Raw genomic sequence first — 20,733 nt, forward strand, 5'->3', positions numbered from 1 at the left:
GCAGATTTGAAGGGAAGAGACTCTTATTTTTAAGTGGTTAATTACCTTTATTTCCTAGTATCTTCATACTGTGGGACTAAGTAACTATAATAAATAACACAGCCCAACCTTCAGCGTATCTGTCTACTTTATGTCCCCGCATGTGAACTGCCAACTGATGAATGTAAATGAGAATTTATCTAAGCATTAGTTGCCTGGTTGAGTAAATAATTCTTCTCCTTCCTCACAGGTCCTGCTGAGGTTCCCATGATGTCCCCAAACGGGTCGATCCCCCCCATCCACGTCCCCCCAGGCTACATCTCACAGGTTAGTTTATTTTTGTGTGTATTTTTCCTCAGTTTGATACTCTTTGACTTATTTTTTATGTTTATCGTGTTTGGGTTGTGTGGGAGCGTTTGAGTAAAGAAAAAAAAAAAATGGACTCAGGGGGAGATTTGTGCATGGAGTATGAGCATGCACGACTACACTAAATTAGCTAGTGCTTCTCATTTCTCCACCAAAAAGAGGCTTCTTTTAAGTAATAAAAATGCAGATATTTCTTAATTTAATATATTTCAAGGTAAATTTACCCAGTGTTCATTTATTTTTTCAGTTCACTCAATTAGTCTGTCTGAAGACTGTTTCAGCATGTTGGTTCTTGTCACTGGAAAATTGTTATGATGCTGTAAATGGAAATAAATCCATAAATCAAACTCATGCGTTAACAGTAAAAAGTAGTTGCGTTAGTGTCCAAAACTGGAGAATATAGCAGCATAGCATATTTCTATGCACTGGCTGGTTGATAGACTAAGCAATTTGTACTTGTATAATGTTTTATTGAACAGCTATCAGAAGTGGGTCTAGTAGTCATTAGTAAAGGATGCAGATGATAGGTCTTTTTTTAGCCTGTGCTTGACCCCCACAAAAGTCACTTATTCTGTCTGTCGTAGAAAAGCAACCACGCTGGTCTTCTTGACCCAACAGAGCACCAAGAATTTGGAGTATTAGGTTCAATTAATATTTGAGTCCTCTACAGGAAATGTGTATGCACTTTCTCTATTAGATAACAACACCAGGACAATGAGAAAAAGAAGGGAAAAAGAAGTCAATAAACTATCCTCACAAGATTTCAAAAAAATCCTGTGGTTTGTCTGTTGGCGAGATTGTGCTCTTACCCAACGGAGGTCGGGTCATTGGCTCACCGTGGGTGTGTGTTTGTGTGTGTGTGTGTGTGTGTGTGTGTGTGTGTGTGAGTAGGGACTGAGCCAAGCCTGAGCGGGAAACACTGTCACTGTTAGATAAACAAGCATGATACGGGAGACAGGCATTCATTGGGCAAAATTTTTTTTGGAAGGGGGGGATTAGGGTTGCACGAAGGGGTGAAAGGAGAAAGAGCACTGCTGTGGTGGACAGTAGTGTGTTGAAGTAGTTGTGTCTTATGTGTCTAAAGTGCTCATGTGTATGTGTGTCCTCTGGGAGTTTTCACTAATGCCTGCAATGTGATGCCATGTGTGTTTGTGGGTGCTTCATATTTGGAATGTGCGTGTCCTTGCCAATAAATGTGTGCGCTTGTAGGCCTGGTCTGCATATACTCCTGCAGAGACTTTGCCGTTGTTTTTCTGTAAACACATCGTTTTTTCATGTGCAGCAGAGGGGATGAAAGGGCAGAGAGCGGGCCTCCTCCTCTGCATCTATTTGCTCCCTCTCAAGGTTTTTCTCACATCAGATTAGTTTTGTAACTCTCTTCCTCCCCTCCTGACCCTCTTTCATTTCCCACCATCTTTCTTTGTGTGGTGTCTGTTGCTTCTCAGTTTGTGTGGGGATTTCACGGTGGTGTTATTTAGTGTATGTGTGTGTGTGAGAGACAGTGTGCGGTGTTGTTGTTGTTAGGGACCAGCAGATGACTTCCCCCTCTCTGCAGGGAGGGTGTTTGCTCTCTTCTTGGAATGCAGGCCTGTGAAAGTATCTGAATAGTTGGAATGTGTGTGTCTGTATCTGTGTCCGAGTGAAAATGAATACAAGTATCGAATCTACGCTAATTTCAGGCAGTTCTCTGAAGCTTGTTGCCAGAAAAATGTGCAGGCCATCTAAGGACACGTTACAGCATTTGTTTTTCATTGCTTTAAGGGACCGCACATCCTGTTGGTACACGCTCAGCTGTCAGATAAATCATGCAGTTAATTCTTTTATTAAATATCCACCATTTAACAGACAGAGCACCTGCTCTTGTAAAATAATGGGCAGTGAAGTACTCTTGGCATGATGGGCAATTCACTCAGTTCTCTGAATCACTTGACTTAAATTAAAGCCAGCACTATCTGAGGAACCTTTACTCAACAGTATATAAAGCAGTCAAAGGCAGTGTGCACTTTTCAAGTCTTGCGTGATTTGTTGGTACTAAAATTCAGGCGCACAGACGCACATTTCTTAGTCTTTTAGGCTTTTTAAAAATGTTATTTTCATGTTCTGTGAACCCATACTTAGCTTTTCTCCTCTCTCCCACAGGTGCTGGAAGATACCACAGGGGTCCGCCGAGTGGTTGTGACCCCCCAGTCTCCGGAGTGCTACCCTCCCTCCTACTCCCCAGCTCTCTCCCCCACACATCACCTGCCGCCATACCTGCCTCACCCTCACTTCATCCCCAACTCTCACTCTTTCTATCCTCCCGTCAGCCCTGGGGAGCTGCCTCCCCATCAGTACTACCAACACCACCTTCCCCCCATGTACGGCGATCCAGGTACTCGTGCTGACTGAACACAGGCCATCTGCAAAAACAAAAAAGAAAGCAAAAAAAAAAAACCAAATCAGATTTTGACATAGAGTTAAAATTCAGTTACGAATATGCGTCACACAATCTGCACGGTACGAAATTTAACATGAAATATTTTCTATGCTCTTCTTCCTTGCAGAAATCATCCCAGTTTATGGGATGTCAAACTTCATAGGGAGGGAGGATACATACAGTAAGCCACAACCTAAAAAGTTAAAGGAACCGAGACAGAATCGAGTCAATTCTCCTCCCTCTACTCCCTATAAGGGCAGCCTTGGGCCAGCACACAATGGATACAGGTGATCATCATTTATGAGATGCACTTGAAGATTAGCCAACTCATTAATGGTTAGACTTCTGAAGGCACGATGTTGATGATTTATATATTCATTTCATTTTTTATGTCATTATATGGAGGTAATATAAAAATCAGTTAACTAAGCTGTGTAAAATTTTAATGTGTTAGCTGTTCATTTGGAATAAGAATGGACCTGTTTTCACATGTATGCCTGAGTGCTAGTAATTACATGCTGCAGCTGCAAATGTCCAAATAAGTGAACTCTACCCCACACCTTTCCTAATACAAAGTTAGAGCACACAGTTATTTGAAGCATTCACAGGGATTACATAGGCATCATGTGTTAACCTCAGCTGCAAAAAGTACACCCAATATTAGTGTGAAAATCCATAAACACAAACACAACCTTGCTAAATGTTGTTCTGTCGACTTTGCCCATGTGTGAAAACAGCTCATGTGAAGGAATGTTTTGCTAGGAATTTTTTTTCTTTCTTTTGATCTATTTTCCACACCTTATTTAGTTAGTATTTTTATTGAAGAGAAAGGTGAACAGCTCATTTGGTCACTGCAGCTTTTGGTTGCAACTGAGCAAAGGGTGTATGATTTATATACTTCTTGTTTTATGTCTTTTATGTAAATACAATGAATTCTGTTGTGATTTTCTTCGGGGATGCAGCAACAAATCACACGGCCCAACGCTCGGGTCAGCGGGGTCTGGTGGTGGAGTTGGCAGTCCAGGAGGGAAGAAGCCAGAGAGACGGCTCCGCAGCAGTCCGCGAAACAGTGAACCAGACACACACACACAAGGTAGGACTTGCACAAACACAAGGGCATGAGAGAGACTAGTACCCACTGTCAATGAATATTCTTCTGTCTTAAATGTATACGTCGATATAGTTCAAATAGTTTCAAATAGGAAAAAAAATGACACTCAATAAGTAACATTAAACACGGATGTTGACATGAATGAGTCCTGACACAAACCTGCATCACAGACATACAGACAAGTATAAAAGAGTTAAATCAAAATATCATATTTCAGTGTATCCGCTTATCGCAAGATCCAGAGACTGCAAATCAAAAGAAAGGAGACAGTCTCAATGTGAGCATTTTAAAGTTTAAATATCTGCTCAACAGAAAATGTCACTACAGTCTCTTTATTTTCCAAATAATAGACATGTCACCATGCAACAAGATCATCTTTTATATGTGAATAATTTGTGCTCTCTGTGACATTTCTGTCTTGCTCTGTGTGACTTACTTTGTCCTCTTTAACCTCAGTGCCCCTCTGCATTCAATTAAATCAAATAAAACAACCTTTGCTCCTCTCTTTCTATCACTGTCCTTTTTTTGTCACACAGAAAGAAATGAATGGATGAATGCAGCCTCACCGAGGTGAAGGGATAGGGGGGTGTGGGCAGGGAGGTGGAGAAAGGGGGTAAGGGTTGTCTGGGTAAGCACATAGCTGAATCTGTCCCTGAGCACTATCATTTTACCCTTGCTACAATACCGGCCTTGTTGGTGAAGGCTTAGCCGTGGGGGGGATGGTTGAGAGAGGGGTGAGAGAGATGGGGGAGGGTGGAGTCACATACCTGTAGAGCCCTGCTTGAGATGAAGGAAACCTTTGAGCGCTGAGATTTAGATACCGCAGCTTAGCCTTATCGCTCAGACACACATGAACATCAGCACATGTGCAAAGACATTAAGGCACACATACACATGCGGTTCTTCTTTAATGGCAGGTCTTTTGACGCATAAGATGAATGTCTGAGCTGTTAAAAATGACAGAATATTTCATTATGTACACACACACACACACACACACACACACACACAAAGTTATGTTTGTGAAGGTGATGACAGAAACATAAAGTGAGACATAAATTGATTGACTGTACTTGTCAGGCTCTTTTAAATTTACCCTCCCCATAAAACTTTGGCTTAGTCACTCACAGCATGGTGCAGGATCACAGGGATCTTCCAGCTGGGTTTGGTGTGGAGATGCTGATCAGGCACAACATTAAAACCACTTGTCCAATATTATGTGGGCTTCTTTTGTCATGGCAAAACAGCTCTGGCTTGTCAGGGAGTGAACACTGGATCACTTAAGGAAAGGGAGGGGGTGCCTTCAGAACAGATCTGGGATGTCAGATTTATTTTTACATTTTGTGCCACATGTAATCCATTTTGATTTTAAGTGGGCTAGATGAGCAAAACTCCACTTTCTGTCAGTGTAAAGATATTTATATAGTCATTTAATCCTTGAGATATCTTAACATAAAGTGAGAAAGTGCAATTTCAGCAGCACATCTCAGTTTTTCTACACAAGTAAATTACAATTTGTTATTGCAAGTGTGTTTTTTTTTACACATATATTGTAATTAAATGTGTAGTTTTACAATTTGCATGTGTGAAATTGCAGAGAAAGTTCCGGTAGCTCACTGCCCAGAGTTTCACATAATTATAAAAAAGTTTTTGTTTATTGATGACTTTATTTATTTTTTTTAAGCCAAATTTCTATTGTAGTCAATGAAAAACAGGAACGTTGCTCTCATTTAATTTTTTTATCCATTACTTGGCTCCTTTGGTATGTAGTATGAATGGCTTTGGATAGGTCTTTATCAGTACAAAAAGCTGTACAAATTCTAAAAATAGAGTCCAAAAATTTATGCTTTTCCAAAGTCGTCCACCAGGCCACACTGGATGTCTTTGCTGGGGATGATTTTGGCTCCAGGCCCTTATGTCTGACACTCCTGTTTTAGATAGATCAGTTACATCCTACACATGCTCAATCGATCAGATTGGGAATTGGGGAGTTTAGAGGCTGGGTCAACAACTTGAATCCTTTGTTTGTGTTTCTGAGCTAATTTTTTTTTTTGGGGGGGGGGGCATTGTCTGCTGAGGTGACCACTACCATTGGTTAGTTCATTTAATAAACACAGATCTGCAGCATTGCTTAGGCAGGTGCTGTGTTTCAAAGAACCATGTTAGGAATATAAATTTACTGTCAGAATATTGCATTGAATATTGAGTTAGTTTTCCACATCCATGCAATGTTGGTGACTGGAATTTTGTTTCTGTTGCTCACAGCACTGAAAAATGATCTTTAAAAAAATGTAACAGCACCACCAACTCCATCCAGGAAAATGTCCACATAACACAATCAAACGTGTACACTGGACTTAATCAGTATGGAAACTACTTCCTTTTTACATTTTTTCACAATAATAGTCATTATAATAATTTAGAAAAGTGAAAAAAGTAAAAAAAACGTACACACTAAAGTAAAGAGCTAACACATCTGTACACATGCAAGTTGACATCTGCAAATGCAAACCAAAACCAAACATCTTATTGCACTGCAACAAAGGGAGATTGCACAGCTTACAGTACACACACACGTGTGCGCGCACACACTAGAGGGAATTAGCTAAAATCAGCCACAGGATGAAAAGGGAAGTGAGATCAACATCTCAGCTTATGGGATTCATAGTTTCATGTGCCACATACTGTACAACTCAAACAACCATAACACTCTTGACAGATAGGAGCATGTCAGCGTGTCATTTGTTGTTTGGTCTACCAGGGTCTCAGTACAGGGCTGGAGATCAGGCTGAGTCAGCTGGATATATCACACAACACACTCGCACACCAACACACAACCACACATATGCTCAAACACCCCGTGACTGAGCTTCCTGTAAAACAATCAGACCATGAGGCTCCAGAGGATAGGGGGGCAAACGGCGAGAAAGGGGGTGGAATGCTGGATTTGAAGGACAGATGCGAGAGGACAGAGATGGATGCAAAGTTTTCTTTATCGCAGAGAAGGCAGAGATGGAAAGACAGAGAGGCGCAAAGTTAAAGAGCAGAGTACAAACATTCCAACAAAGTTGCTCCTTGGCCCGATACATCCAAGTCAAGTCCAATCCAGAATACCACACACACACACACCACACATAGCCGCCTACGCTTTGCCCTTGATGCCCTTGCTTTATGTGTGTGTGTGTGTGTGTGGCTGTTGCCCCAGTGCCAGCAAGGCAGCAGGCTTACTTGGCCAGCAGAGCGTCCATTCTCTAGTAAAGCCAGCTCTACAGGCCCTTTTCCTCAGAACTGAGCTGCTTGCTGAGCAGAAACAGATGTGGGCTCCGTCCCTTCTGTTCCTCCATCTTGCTTCTGCATCATCACCACCACAGATCCTGTCTCTCACTCAAAAAAAACCCTGGGATTTCAGCAGAAACAGATGGACCAGTTCCCTCAGCTCCTCCATCTTTGTTTCTACGTCACTGCTAAGCACTGTGAAAGCAGGAGAAACCAGATGTGTGCAGTGGCTGCTTTGTCCACTATGCCGTCTCTGTGAATGAGGTGTGGAAAATAAGAAGGGTTCACAGTCATAGATATGGAAGTGGTCTGTTATCTTAAGGTATGAGAGGTATGGAAACCCACCTTCTCTATTATGTGAAGAGATTTTTATAGGCTACCAATCACGACAGTGTTCCAAGAAAGACGTTTTAAAAGCAAAAAAAAGCATGAGTGTAATTCAGTGTTTAACCATTTCTTTGCTTCATAACTGAAGAACATTTCTAAAATATTTACTTGAAAAATATTCTCCTTACATGTTCTACGGTGGCCTCCTTTTTCAGACTTTCGCCATGCATTTTTCAGGTTATAAAAGTATCAACAGTAGCGACTGAGATTTATCATGGCCACTTCACTTTGCATGGAAAATTCACTCAAGTAAGCATTTTCACTTGACCTTCAGATATTACTGTCTCGGCGAAGTCAAAGCATGGCTATTTTTTAAGTAAACTGTACGAGAAGTTAGAATTATAGCATAATTTAAATGCTAAAACATTTATTACAAGAAACACTAGTAGAGAGAGTTAATAAGGCAAACTATTAGCAATGTATTTGCAAAATAATCATTAAGTTTACATAAAGCAGAATTTTACCCCTGATGCAAGTCCCAGGACTCTTTCTCTTGTTAGACAAATATAAACCACTGCACTAAGTAGCCATCCTATCTAATTAAGTTAAAATGCCAATTAGTGAGAAATTCATAGCACTAGTACTGGTAAAATGAGGCATGTACTGTAGTGTTTTGTAAGGTTTTATAAGCTCGTGTGTCCTTTGACCGAGTCCAGTCGTGACTCATCAATTATGTATGTTAACCATCCAGCTCCTTCCAGCTTCTCCTGCTGTGATTGCAGAAGCGGGCCTGAAAATGTGTGAATACACACCCAGCCTTTCCTTACTGGATTGTTTTTGTGAGTTGCCATGGCAATAATCTCAGGCCCCCACCCTCCCACAGACACACAGAAAAACTCCTACCCCTTCCCACAAACCCAAATACGGCCATGTTTGTAGGGCAACCTGGAGGCCAGAGAGGTGGAAGAAAGAGACTAGAAGGTGAAAGTTGAGATAATAAAAACAGAAAATGCACAAGAAAAAAAAAAGAGAGAGTTGGAAATAAGAGTCAAAAGGAGACATGTACAGAAAACAGAAAGCGAGTGTGGGATGGCTTTATCAGCAGAGGAATGTCTTTCCCGCTAATATCGTGTAACAGGACTAATGGGATTAGAAGGGGAGGGTATTCTTGTTAGTCACAATGGGTACACCAGATATTTCACCATTCAGTTGAATGAATCTTGTGATACAAGTGATAAACTATAGCACCTAGTCATTCTACACTGACCAGACTTGTGCAAGTCTTGCTTAGAAAAACAAAATTATAGTTGATTTAAACTTGCTAAGTAATTTAGTGTCCTTGGTCGTCAGTTTTAGGAAAGGGAAAGACCTGACGCTGCTTCCCTTTAGATATTTTTTTCCATTTTATGTCACTCAGGTGGCCTTTATACCACTTACCCAGGAAACTTAAACGTAATAATTAAAGCTAAAAATGCAGAGTATAAAGCAGCGATCCATATAAGATGAAAGCAAGGTTGGTTAGCAAGCAAACACACCGTCTGGCAGCACTAGTTAAACACAGAAACCTGCTGTTAAGTGCTTAATAATATACAAACTCTGCATCTCACCCACCAAAACTGAAGACCAGACTGTAGGGGTTTGTACAATCAGCCACTCATAAGACAAATGCATTTAAAATTGTTTCAAAAAGTCCCAACGCTACAAACACTTTCAAGAGCTCTGAAATGAGCACAGTTAGAAGACACGTGGCAATTACAGTCACCTGTGTTGGCTTCCATCTCTCTGTTAGAGCAGACATGTCTGTAATTGTGTAAACTTTGATTGACCCCTGGTCTTAGGGGATTGATTTGTGTTTGACCTCAAGTGGCCAGTTGAGGAACTGCAGGCCAGTGTGGCTACCTGTAGTTTTGCTTGGTAGGTTTTGAATTTCTTCGACCATGTCTTACGAAATAATAAATCTAAAAGGGCTTCTTTAAAAAAATATGTGAGAAGAGGCATGATTTAACAAACCAACATGAAACACATGAAAAAGGTCATTTGGGAATCTTGGGATAATTTTAACGTTTCATCAAAACCTAAAATTTCATTTTTGAAATTCACACACATGAAACCTCCAGTAACTCACAAATAAACTGGGATTTAGTGAGTTGTTGTTTTTTTGGTTTTTTTTAATGGATGTTGCCAGTTTGTTTACACAAATTGCTTTTGGGAAATGAGTCACAAAAAACCATCAGATTTAAGTAAAACTATACAAATGACTGATATTGGAGCATGGACAGCTATCACCTTGCTTATTAATGTACTTATTGGTGCCATCAAATGCATGCACAGTATGCACAGTGGGTAAAGACAATTTCTGTCATTACTAAAAACAGCTTAACAACAGCCTAAGGCATTTAAATTTAAATTGAGGTATTTATTTTTAATTTGCCTTTGCAGTAAAGGAGACATTGCATTGATTAGTCTCCAACTATCTACCACTTTGTTGTTTGCCTTTTTGTCACTGTTCCTGTTTTTAACCAGCCCTGCTATCTGTGGATTGTATAATTCCCTCCCGCTGTCTGCCAGTCTGCACTCACTCCCTCAAACTTTTTTTTTTTTTTTTGGCTTAGCAGGGTCGAATGGGGTCAGGGTTCTGAGAAACGCATCCCCCATAATCCCTCACTGCTTAGCCAGGTTGCTTTGTCACTCACAGCACGTACATTCTTTTATAAACACATGTGCATGCATGTGCAAATGGTATGAAAAAGTGGATAGACTTTTTTGTGTCAGCTGGCAGTTGAAGTGTTCATTTTCTTCCTTAGTGAGAGGGTTGCAGTGGAAAAGGTCTCTGTGTCTACATTGGCATGCATGCATGCATATTAAGAGATAACAGGTTAGGAAAGGGAGTCAAAAATGTGATTTTGAGTATAAGAAGGCCTTTGTATTCCAATATTTGCAACACATGAGCTTTTATATATTATTTTTATGGTCTGGTAGCTTACCATTCATTTGCATAGTCTTTATCATTTACATGCACTCTTTCTAAACAGTTATTAATGACCAAGAGATTAGGTTGCGTATGCAGACATCCAGCAGTAGTAACCAAATTCTTCCCCAGGATGACCCCTCACCCTATTCTTATTTTTGTGAAGTCCATTAAGCAGGTTACTAGAGAAAGTGAGTCATAATCAAGATTCTTATTTGCAAGTGTCACTTTGTCTGTGTTTTGATATTTGATTCTTGAATATACTTCCTGCTTCTTTCCTTTCCACTCACCTTATTTGCTGCCTTAATCTTTTGTACTCTCCAACTTTTCCACGTTACTCTGGACCAGTCCCTCTGTCCGTCTGTCCTTTTCTAATCCCTTTTATAAACCATAAGGGCTCTGGCCATGAGAACCAAACCTTCACCATGACAACCATAAATTCAGGCATGTCCCAACAACTTCTTCACTTTGTGTGCTAGTGTGTGTGCTAGTGTGTGTGCTAGTGTGTGTGCTAGTGTGTGTAGCCCAGCTGTTGAACAGATGGAATGCTTGCTATGCAGTAGATAATAGTGTGGAATCTGAGGTCTATGCCCCTCTCTACCTCTATTTGCCTCTTTCCTCTCCTCTCTCACTTCTGAACCCACTCCTTCCCTTCTGGTCTTTCTCTGATCTCCACACCTCTCCCTGCTACAGATTGAGCGTCCATCACTTTGCTTTGTTCTCTCTGATTAGAGGCTTCTAAAGATGGGTATCACAGCTCATTTGTTCCTTTTGGGCGACACACCACACGCACCCTGTGGCCCAGTACGTGTGTGGAGCGGGGGCTGAGTGAGCGGCCGTTGCCACATTTTTCACATTTTTTTTCTCCAGGCCTTAAAGGTCTTTTTCTGTCCCAGTGCAGACAGACTGTGTCTACGAGCCATAGGCCGTCATGCAGGAGGAATGCAGTCTCCTGAATGTCAAAGTGACTCACATTTTATTGAAACGCTCTTTGCAAGTGACATAACTAATTTTGAAGTCTCTGGATGTGTAACATTTAAACATTTAGGAAAATGCTGTAAACAGGGAGGGAGAAAGCCGGTACAATTTACAGCGCAAAGACAGGAATGAAGAGAGTCAAGCTTACTCTTTGATTTTAAGTCGACTTCAATATATTTAAGAAAGAAACATCCAGTCATGAAGCTTCAAATTATATAGTGGGAACTGCTTAGACTAATCTGAGGTTTTGTTAGTCAGAATAAAATGATGAGACTAACCAAGGCCATTACCACCAGGTGGGAATTCTGGTGGTCACTTTCTTAGCATGACTGTCTTCTCTCCTACGTTTATGACTTAACGGAAGTTTTAAGCTAAAATAGTTTCCTGTTTATTACATCAATTTACTCCAGGTCTCCATCGTTCCTAGTAGTTTGCAGTTGCTGTTGTGCCAGAAAGGCATGTTGCACCATGAGAAGAAGGTATGCGAGTGGTTATTAATCTCCCTAGGAGGCATATTGCTAGCATCTGGAAGAAACTGTCAATGCCTTTTGTCTGCTTCACAGGCAAAAATGATGCTATTAATGATTCAACTGTTTCTTTGTTTTTTACTATTCTTATTAATAAAGGGGAAAAATATTCAGATTGGACCAAAAACAAACAAACAAACAAAAGAAATCCAAACGATGATCACAGTTAGTTATTTTAATAACATACCTACATTATCATTGCTTCTGTAGAATGTCTCATACCACTACAGAGCGCTGTTATAACAAAATAAAAATATGTACATACACTATATACTTCTGCTGTATTTTTGTAACTTTTAGGAAAAGCCAACCTGGATTTGTAAGTGAGTCATTACTTTATTTATCCGGCTGTTGAGCTCAATGGTGTGCATCTGCTCTGCACCTACTGATGATGTCAGTAAAGTTTCTGTAATCCTTTCCTGACATCATCCTAATCCTTTTTCCCTCTTTCCACTTTCATCCCCCCTTTGTCCTCCTCTCCGTTGATCCCTGGCTTGCTCTTTGTCTCTCAATTTCCTTGTGTTTTTATACCTAATCTCTTACCCAGACTCATCTTTCCCATCCTTTCCCCTCTCTTTGCACTCTGTCTTTTAGTGTCTCTCTTTCTTCCTATAAAATCTGCCCGTCGCCTGGTCCCCTCCCCCCCCATCATTTTCCCTTATTCCTCTTCTTCCTGCTGTCCGTTGTGCTCCGTCTGGCTGTTCTCAGTAATCAAACACAGTCGGTCAGACACAGACGGGATGTGAGGTCAGACGAGAATAGGAAGTTATGGTGCGTGGGCAGCGCCAAAAACAGAAGAGAGAGGAACAGTAAGGACACAGGAGGGTGTGGAGTAACACAGAGTAGAGGTTCAGTTTCAGATTTCAGCCGTCAGCATCATCTCCTGGTTCATCTCGGTATTAAACACTTAACCAGATGGACTTGCCAACGACCGCCAGTCATAACACTCAGTGGTGAGGTAAAGAAGTAGTGTTTTTCAAACGTTATTACACGTCTTCCGAAATATTAAATAAGTTCTCTTCTTATGTCAGAAGTTGAATTTGTTGAGACCACCTCTTAACTTTATGCTCTTGGTTACATGAGACCAGTACTGTAAATGTGGGGCAAAATCACTGAGCAGGCCATACCCCTGTCTTTTTTTCACTCAACGGCTGATCCGATAAGCTGGGTCAGCCTGTTTGATGGAGCTCTTCATGTCTGGAGCTGTGCTGTAATTCCATAAAAGAGAAAAAGTTCGGTTTTGTCCCAATGGAAGAATGGAAAGATAAGTGTATGTATAAAAAAAAAGAAGAGAAAAGAGCACTAATGAGCTAATGTGTCTAGCAGTGCATCTGTTGAACTCTATCCGTGCTGCCAGCCCCAACACACACGTACAAACAGTAGCTTAAACTTCCCCCCCACTGCCCATCAGCAATCTCCTGTGACCTAATACTGAGACGCACACACACAGTCTCTCTTTTGCTCTTGCCCTTTTTTTCTCACACACAGGGAGGGCAAGTAGAGGTTGTGCTTCCATGACATCACTGTTGCCATGACTCATAAGTGTACCCCAGGCACATTAAGGCGCTCTCCTCCATAACCCGTCAGAGGAACCGACATACATGCACACACACACATGCACACTCCATCATTTGTGCCAAATATACATCGATCTTTGAAACCCAAACTGCGTTTTACACAATTATACTGCGCTTGTGTGTAAGGTCTCCATTCACGTGCATGCACGCATGCTTGCATGTTTGACAGTTTCCTCGCTCCTGTAGCACGAGCATCAATCAATCTTGGTTTCATGCAGGTCTAGCTGTTGCTTACCTTCACGCAAAGATTCATAGAGACATCCTGTGTGATCTCGAGTGGTCACACTGAAATGGAGAAAGCAGATCCCCTTCAATCAGGAAAAACCTCAACTTCGGGGATCACACGGGGTGGGGGTGGGCGGCAGCGGTGGGGGAGTGGGAAGTTCCCACACGTGTGCGCACACATTCACTTGCGCTCACCCTCATAACAACCTCGAGCGTCTACTAAATCACCTTTACATGTGTCGGTGGACCAGTTTTTATATGCATGTGTTTATGCTGCTCACTTTCAAAGAGGCTGTGCAGAACCAGTGACACACTCAGAAGGGACAGTAAAAACAACAGCTCCACTCACACCCTGAAATGCTTTCTAAGTAGCCTTTATCTTCTTGTGGGTTACAAATATTCTCATTATAATTATTTTGAACAGATTATATTTGAGAAATGAAAGAAGTCATTGAAAAATGTTTCCCGCTATCTGTTAGAGACAGCTTCATATTCTAGGTCAAAATCGAAACTTTGATTTGTAATAGAGGAAAAACTGCAAAATCTCAGTTCTAATAAATGGGAAATTTGCTTTTGTCATTTTTGCTTAATAAATGATTGAATGAATAATTGATTGTCAAAATAGCTACATGTGAAATGTCTAATTCCAAGCTTCAGAATTACTTTTCATATCAATATCACATGGCACTTCCAAGCTAAATCTGCTTAACTGCATTTTAAAGAATGCACGAAACACAGTCATCATATACACATGTATTCAGTAGAAGTCGCGCAATAAAGTCAACGAGCTGGGCTACAACAACAGCCAAACTGATGTCAGACCTTCCTGGGAACAATTACTCACAGATGTAGATATAATTGATGTGAAAATGGTGCATCATAATGATTAGAATTATTATTTCTATGAACTGTTTAATCTAAAAACCATCATCAGTTTTTATGTACAAAGCAGAGTAGCCATTGTGGAATATGAGTCATGTTTATTTATTTATTTATTTGTTTGTTTTGGTGATCCCCATATTGTTTCATAGGTCAGAAATTTATGAGTAATCCTTTCTGTGGAATGCATTTAGGTTTTTTCTCTCCTCCTCCCCGACAGCTGTGTAACGACTTGATGAGATGAAATAGGCACTTACTGAAGAAAACAAGTGTTGCATCACACACCATTTGGCAACAGAATTTCTAAAGAATTGATGGGGTTTTTTTTATTGTATTTTGGGCTATTTTTGTTTCATTTTTCCACAGATGGTTGAATTATTTGCTGGACTGAAAATGCCACAGAAAACATCACAGTTGATTAGAGAATGCAAATGCTTTTTGGTGACATTTTCAACCTTATTTCCCCTGTTTAAACGCAAACCTTGGCCGACCTTGTGTAATAATGAGCCCTCGATTTCTACATTTGACAGTAACATCTGGGAGCTGAAAATGTTCTCATTGTCTCATTTTCAGCCATGCAGCCAATGTGGATGTGATTTGAAAGTTAGAATTTTCACTGGCAATCAAACTCACATTAAGAAAGGTAGAAACAGTTTTCATAGATTGTAATTATGGCCTGACATGTGGGGAAAAATGCCCTTGGGAATTCTCACCTCAGTTTATACACAGAGCCTCTCTTTTATGATGGAATATTTATTATGTCATTCTTGATAATTACTGTCTTTTTTTTGTCTGTCTTTCTCCTCAGATCATGATTCAGAGGGGAAGCGTGTTCAAGACATGCTGTCTGCAATCGAAAAACCACAGGTTGGCATACCTCTTCCCACAACTGCACGCACACACACATTCAAACCGCTCTCATCAATCACCTCCCTGTCCGATGCAGTCACAGCTGGCTTAAGCAGTGATGACTTTTCCGTATGTTTATTTGGTCTCTTTGAGTCACATGAAAACGAAATGCTTACGTTTAGAATAATATCTATACTGACTTGTATATGCAGCACATTCCTCATTTTCAATGTTTTTTGGGGGGCTTGAGCAGCAGGGAGAGTAATTATAATTTACGCTGTGCTAATGCTGGCCACCTGAGGGCAGCATCTGCTCACCCAAGCTGCACACTCTGTAATAGCTTTTTTCCTTCCCTGAGGGGAATGTGATTGAATGAATGAGCTGCTTCCGTGCAGACATGGTTTACTAGAGAGGAACTGCTCATTCCAAGTTAAAACAGTTTGGTCAGCATGCTGTGCAAGCGGCTCATTTAACATCTTTGAGTTTACGCCACGGCTTGAGACTGTGACAACTGAGTGATGATACAAAGAGGATATTTAGTATAACTACAGATGGAGATGCTGAGAAATACATGAAATAGATTTTTGATTGATGTCCAGTAGTAGTGATTTATCTATGCTTAAAACCTCAGATAACTTATAAACTGATCAAGTTTATTATAGTTGAGAATGAGAAGTAATAAAATTCGGAGGTTTCCTTGTGACACTGTCTATTTTTTCAGTGCTGATGCATGATGCATGTTCGATGTCCTATAACTTAAAGCGTTTATGATGAATGCAGTAGTCTGTTGCAAATGTACACATAGAGTTATATAAACAGCATAAATTCACCTGGATGGATGGATTCAGCTTTTTTTCAAACAGGCATTTAAACCACAAGATGTTGTGGTTTAAAATATTGCCTTTAATGACTACTATTGGTAACATTGTATGCAAATCCAACAGTCATTTGTACAGTGGCTTTTAACTACCTGTTATTGACTTCACTAGCAATGCGGCTATAACTAGGTGTATTCCTTTGTGTCCTGAAGGTTTCCAATATTCAGGCACGGACTGCACGGCTGTCCTGGGCCCCCCCAGCAGGGCTGGTGAACAGGCATAGTAACGGGATACCTGTGTCTTGCTCCTATGAGGTATCTCTCTCAGATAAGGGAAGAGATGGGAAATATCGCCTCATATACAGGTAGGAAACGTAGAAGTTGTGGGGAAAAAAATACAGCGTCCAAATTTAATCCTTAAGGTCATCCAAAGGACACTGGTGACTTTGTATGTCTTGTCTGTGTTTCAGTGGTGAAGAATTGGAGTATCATCTGAAAGATCTCAGGCCAGCTACAGACTACCACGTACGGTAAGGCCTCAATCCTTTTAATATTAACTACTTGTGTGTTGCAGCGTATGGGGGTCCAGGAATCACTGAAATGTTGGATAAAAACATCCTTTAACTGTTTGTTTCGTTTGTCTTTCTGTATCAGGGTGTCGGCAATGTACAATTTGGTTCGAGGCTCATGTTCAGAGGCCGGCTCGTTTACCACAGAATCCACGGTCCCTGATGTCCCGTCACCGCCAAAACTCACGAATCGTGCCAAGACCAGCCTCACCCTACAGTGGAAGGTACAGCTACAGACATCTTCTTGTCCAGATACTCCTCCATGAAGTATTTTCACTCCCAAGAAACATCACAGTGATTTGTCATTGTGACACATTTAATGATTTTTTAAATTAAGTATATTACAACTCCGATGCGTTAATAGTTTGAGTGCATCAGCCGTGCAGCACCGACAAGTAGTTGCACAACTCTGTTAGAATGCACCCCTGTGTCCTCTCCGACCTGTTATTTTAGTATTTTTTTTTTATATCCTTACACACTCTCATTCATAAAGAGTAACATCAGTCACCCAGACAGGATATAAGGCCAATCATAAAAACACAGCCGGTATTCTGTCTGTCTCATTGTCAGAGTCTTTTATCCTTAGCTAATCTCTCAATCTCTCTCTTCTCTCTTGTCTGCTTCCCTCGGTCCATTTCACTGTCACCCGTAGCCCCCGGGTGACAACGGATCCAAAATTACAAACTACCTGCTCGAGTGGGATGAGGTAAGTCTGTCATCTGTCATGCTCTACCCTTACCTCAAAGCAGCACTTACACCTATCACCAGTGTCCCTAAACACATGTCAACATTGGGCTCTTCAGACAAGATGGAATAAAACTGTGAATTATGCTCTTGCAATGAATGTCTGGCTTTTCTTCCCATCTTCTATTTATACTTCTTTACTTTGTCTTGCTATTTTTTTCTTCACATTTAACATTTTGTTGTAGGTGAGCTTATCAATCCTAATGTCCGTTCTTGTCTTTATGTCTTTTCTGTATACGTCTTCTCTGCAGGGAAAGAAGAACAGCGTTTTCAGAGAATGTTACTTTGGGAACCAGAGGCACCATAAGGTCACACGACTCTCCCCCGCCTGTGACTACACATTCAGGTTGGCTGCACACAACGACATGGGCAGAAGGTAAAGTTCTGTTATTGAATGTATATATACGTTTTATATACGCACACCTGCATGAATACAGTGTCATGGGAGGCATATTGCATGTTTTTTTGTTGTTGTTCTTCATTGTATACCACTATGGCAGCAGGCATGCACCGAACTGCTATTCTCCATGTAACATCAGTTACATACAGAAGAATCGACTTCCTCTTTTCCCATTTCCCTCTATTTCCACTCTTCTTTTGCCTCCTCTTGTCATTATAACGTGGACCGTCTCGCCTGCAGTTATTAGGGTGAAAGGGAGCAGAGAAGTCATAGAGGGGACTGAGAGTGAGGGAGGCGATATTAGCTCTGTGAACGAACTCAAAACAGCTTTAATGCATCCTTCAGTTTGGCAGATTTGAAGCTGGGTTACTTGCTTTTATTCTAACTTGAATATTTTTCCCCCCGCTACAAATCATCCATCCTCCCTATGCACTCCTTTTTTCTCTGTTTAACATCCTCTTCGGAACTCATGCAACATCTTCACTCACAACCCCACGCACCTCTGTGATTAATCACCAATGCACTTCTGTCAGTGTCCTTTTCCTTTTCATTTTCACTGATTTTTCTCCACCTTTCACTTTGAAAAATATTCATGCCTCCATCTCAGCTGAAATTCAAACCCATGACAATCATTTCTTCAGCGTTTTGAAGGAAAGCTTAAAATGGAAATTTCTTTTTCGGCAGTGGCTTCAGTTCAGAGGTGGTGTATATCACCATGGGCACCCTGCCTGCTCTGCCTCTGGCACCACGGCTTGTCAGGGCAGGGGTGTCCTGGGTGACCCTGGAGTGGGGGCGTCCTGAGGGCAGTCCCAATGTGGAGCAGCTCAAATACACACTTGAGATCCAGGAGGACAACAGCGTGAGTACCGTCCATGTACAAAAACATTTGTAACTTTTATTTTTCTTTACATTAAAAATAGACCTCGAAGACTCTAGAACATCTTTTGTCTGTTTGTTAGTTTGTGCCCAGTTTACGAGTTTTATAAATCAGCATCAGGGTGTGTTGTACTACAGCAGTCAGTCAACCGAAGACTAAAAAATCTCAGTTTGAAAGTTATGGATATACACATGAAAATAACAAATGAAAAAGACAGTATAAAGGAATATCAAAGCTTATATTCATAATCTCATGAAAAAGATTTAGGGTAAGTGCCACTGATGCACAGCCGTAAATCCAAATATGCAATACAGACATAAACTCTGAGCATGTACAGCAGGGGCCCCCAATCCCAGTCCACGAGGGCCGGTATCCCTGCAGGTTTTAGATGTGTCCTTGATCCATCACAGCTGATTTAAATGGATAAATTACCTTCTCAACATGTCTTGAAGTTCTCCAGAGGCCTGGTAATGAACTAATCATGTGATTCAGGTGTGTTGACCCAGGGTGAGATCTAAAACCTGCAGGGACACCGGCCCTCGTGGACTGGGATTGGGGACCCCTGATGTACAGCATTCTTTGTTTACAGCATTTTCTACAACATTTTTCCACACCTGCCTAAAACCTTTGCACAGTACTGTACATATAAAAGAAACCACACTATATGTTCCCACAGGTTCTCTGCTCTCTTTCTACTGTATCCATATATATATATCTATATACAATAAAATGTGAGCTAAAAGTCAGCATTTATTGCATCCATAGACTCAATAATTTATGCCGATCCTAATGCACCCTGAGAGAATCAAACACTGTACCTCCCACAGGGAACAGACTTTCATCCAAAGTACACTGGAGAAAACTTGAGCTGTACTGTACAAGGCCTGAAGAGGAGTACACAGTATAAATTCAGGGTAAGCATTTGTGTTTTGGTTTCTGCACCCACTTGTTGAAAATCAGAAGCTTTTTTTACTAAGAGAGAATATGCAAAATATGTCATTTTGGCTATAGTTTAACGAGTTGTCTAACACTGCAAATCACTAACCATTTGTCAAGTACACAACATTCAGCTGTGGTTTTTGTGCCTGTTCATAATTTGAGGACATTGTACAAATCTATCTAAATCCTCTTGCACGTACCTCACCAGGTGAGTTTGTGTTTATTTTGGGTTTTTCTACCTTGCCTCATGCACATTGTTTGATAAAGCTTTGCATCTTCGAAAACAAAAAACACACGAATACACACAAAGAATCAAGTCTTTCTGCTTTCCCTGTGCTATCCATCTGGTGTAGACATAATGTAACAAAGCAAAATTATCTATTGGATATAGCGACAGAATTAGATAATAGAAAAGAGAAGAAGGCAGAGAAGCCAAAACAACAACACGTGAAGGGGCAGAGACTAATGGCTCCTATTTATCACGACAATTGATTTAAGTTTTCAGAAATTCTTTTGTGTGTCTCTGCTTGGCTTGCTGTGGCTCTTTTCTCAGTTTTCCACTCTGTCTATATTCTTTTTGCCTTTTCTTCTTTCCTCTTTTTCTCTTCCCCTTCGTTTCATCCTTTATCTACTTTTTGGATTTTTCTGACCAGTATTAGACAAATTTAAGTAAAAAGAGAAAGGAAAGCAGGGAGAATGGGAGCAGTGATGATGTGCAGCAAAGGGCCTTGGGTTGGAATTGAACCCAGGCTAGTACAGTTTGGCCTTGCAGCATGCAGTCGCCTGTTCAATCACTGAGCCTAATTTAGGCCTTTCTATCAACCTATTCTCGATTTCTGATCCCTCACTACACTCTTTGTCTTTGTACCTTTGTTACGTGCTCTGTGTCTCTAATTGTCCCTTTTGTCC

The 20,733-nt window shown here is 40.8% G+C and overlaps 1 protein-coding gene across 1 annotated transcript in view; it reads left to right on the plus strand.

Annotated features, from left to right (window-relative positions):
* Positions 1-210: 210 nt before the first annotated feature.
* fndc3ba (fibronectin type III domain containing 3Ba) overlaps positions 211-20,733 on the plus strand; it is a gene marked incomplete at its 5' end in the record, with an annotated part of 45,404 nt that continues 24,881 nt past the window's right edge. Inside the window, 12 exons of the mRNA XM_040041615.1 lie at positions 211-306; positions 2,485-2,716; positions 2,889-3,048; positions 3,724-3,854; positions 15,438-15,496; positions 16,509-16,660; positions 16,766-16,825; positions 16,950-17,088; positions 17,517-17,570; positions 17,860-17,984; positions 18,693-18,867; positions 19,713-19,799. Of these exons, the coding sequence (XP_039897549.1) occupies positions 211-306; positions 2,485-2,716; positions 2,889-3,048; positions 3,724-3,854; positions 15,438-15,496; positions 16,509-16,660; positions 16,766-16,825; positions 16,950-17,088; positions 17,517-17,570; positions 17,860-17,984; positions 18,693-18,867; positions 19,713-19,799 (1,470 nt within the window). The remainder of the gene's footprint in view (positions 307-2,484; positions 2,717-2,888; positions 3,049-3,723; positions 3,855-15,437; positions 15,497-16,508; positions 16,661-16,765; positions 16,826-16,949; positions 17,089-17,516; positions 17,571-17,859; positions 17,985-18,692; positions 18,868-19,712; positions 19,800-20,733) is intronic.

The sequence above is a fragment of the Simochromis diagramma genome, unplaced genomic scaffold, assembly GCF_900408965.1.
Source record: "Simochromis diagramma unplaced genomic scaffold, fSimDia1.1 OVJJ01000304.1, whole genome shotgun sequence".
Taxonomy (NCBI): domain Eukaryota; kingdom Metazoa; phylum Chordata; class Actinopteri; order Cichliformes; family Cichlidae; genus Simochromis; species Simochromis diagramma.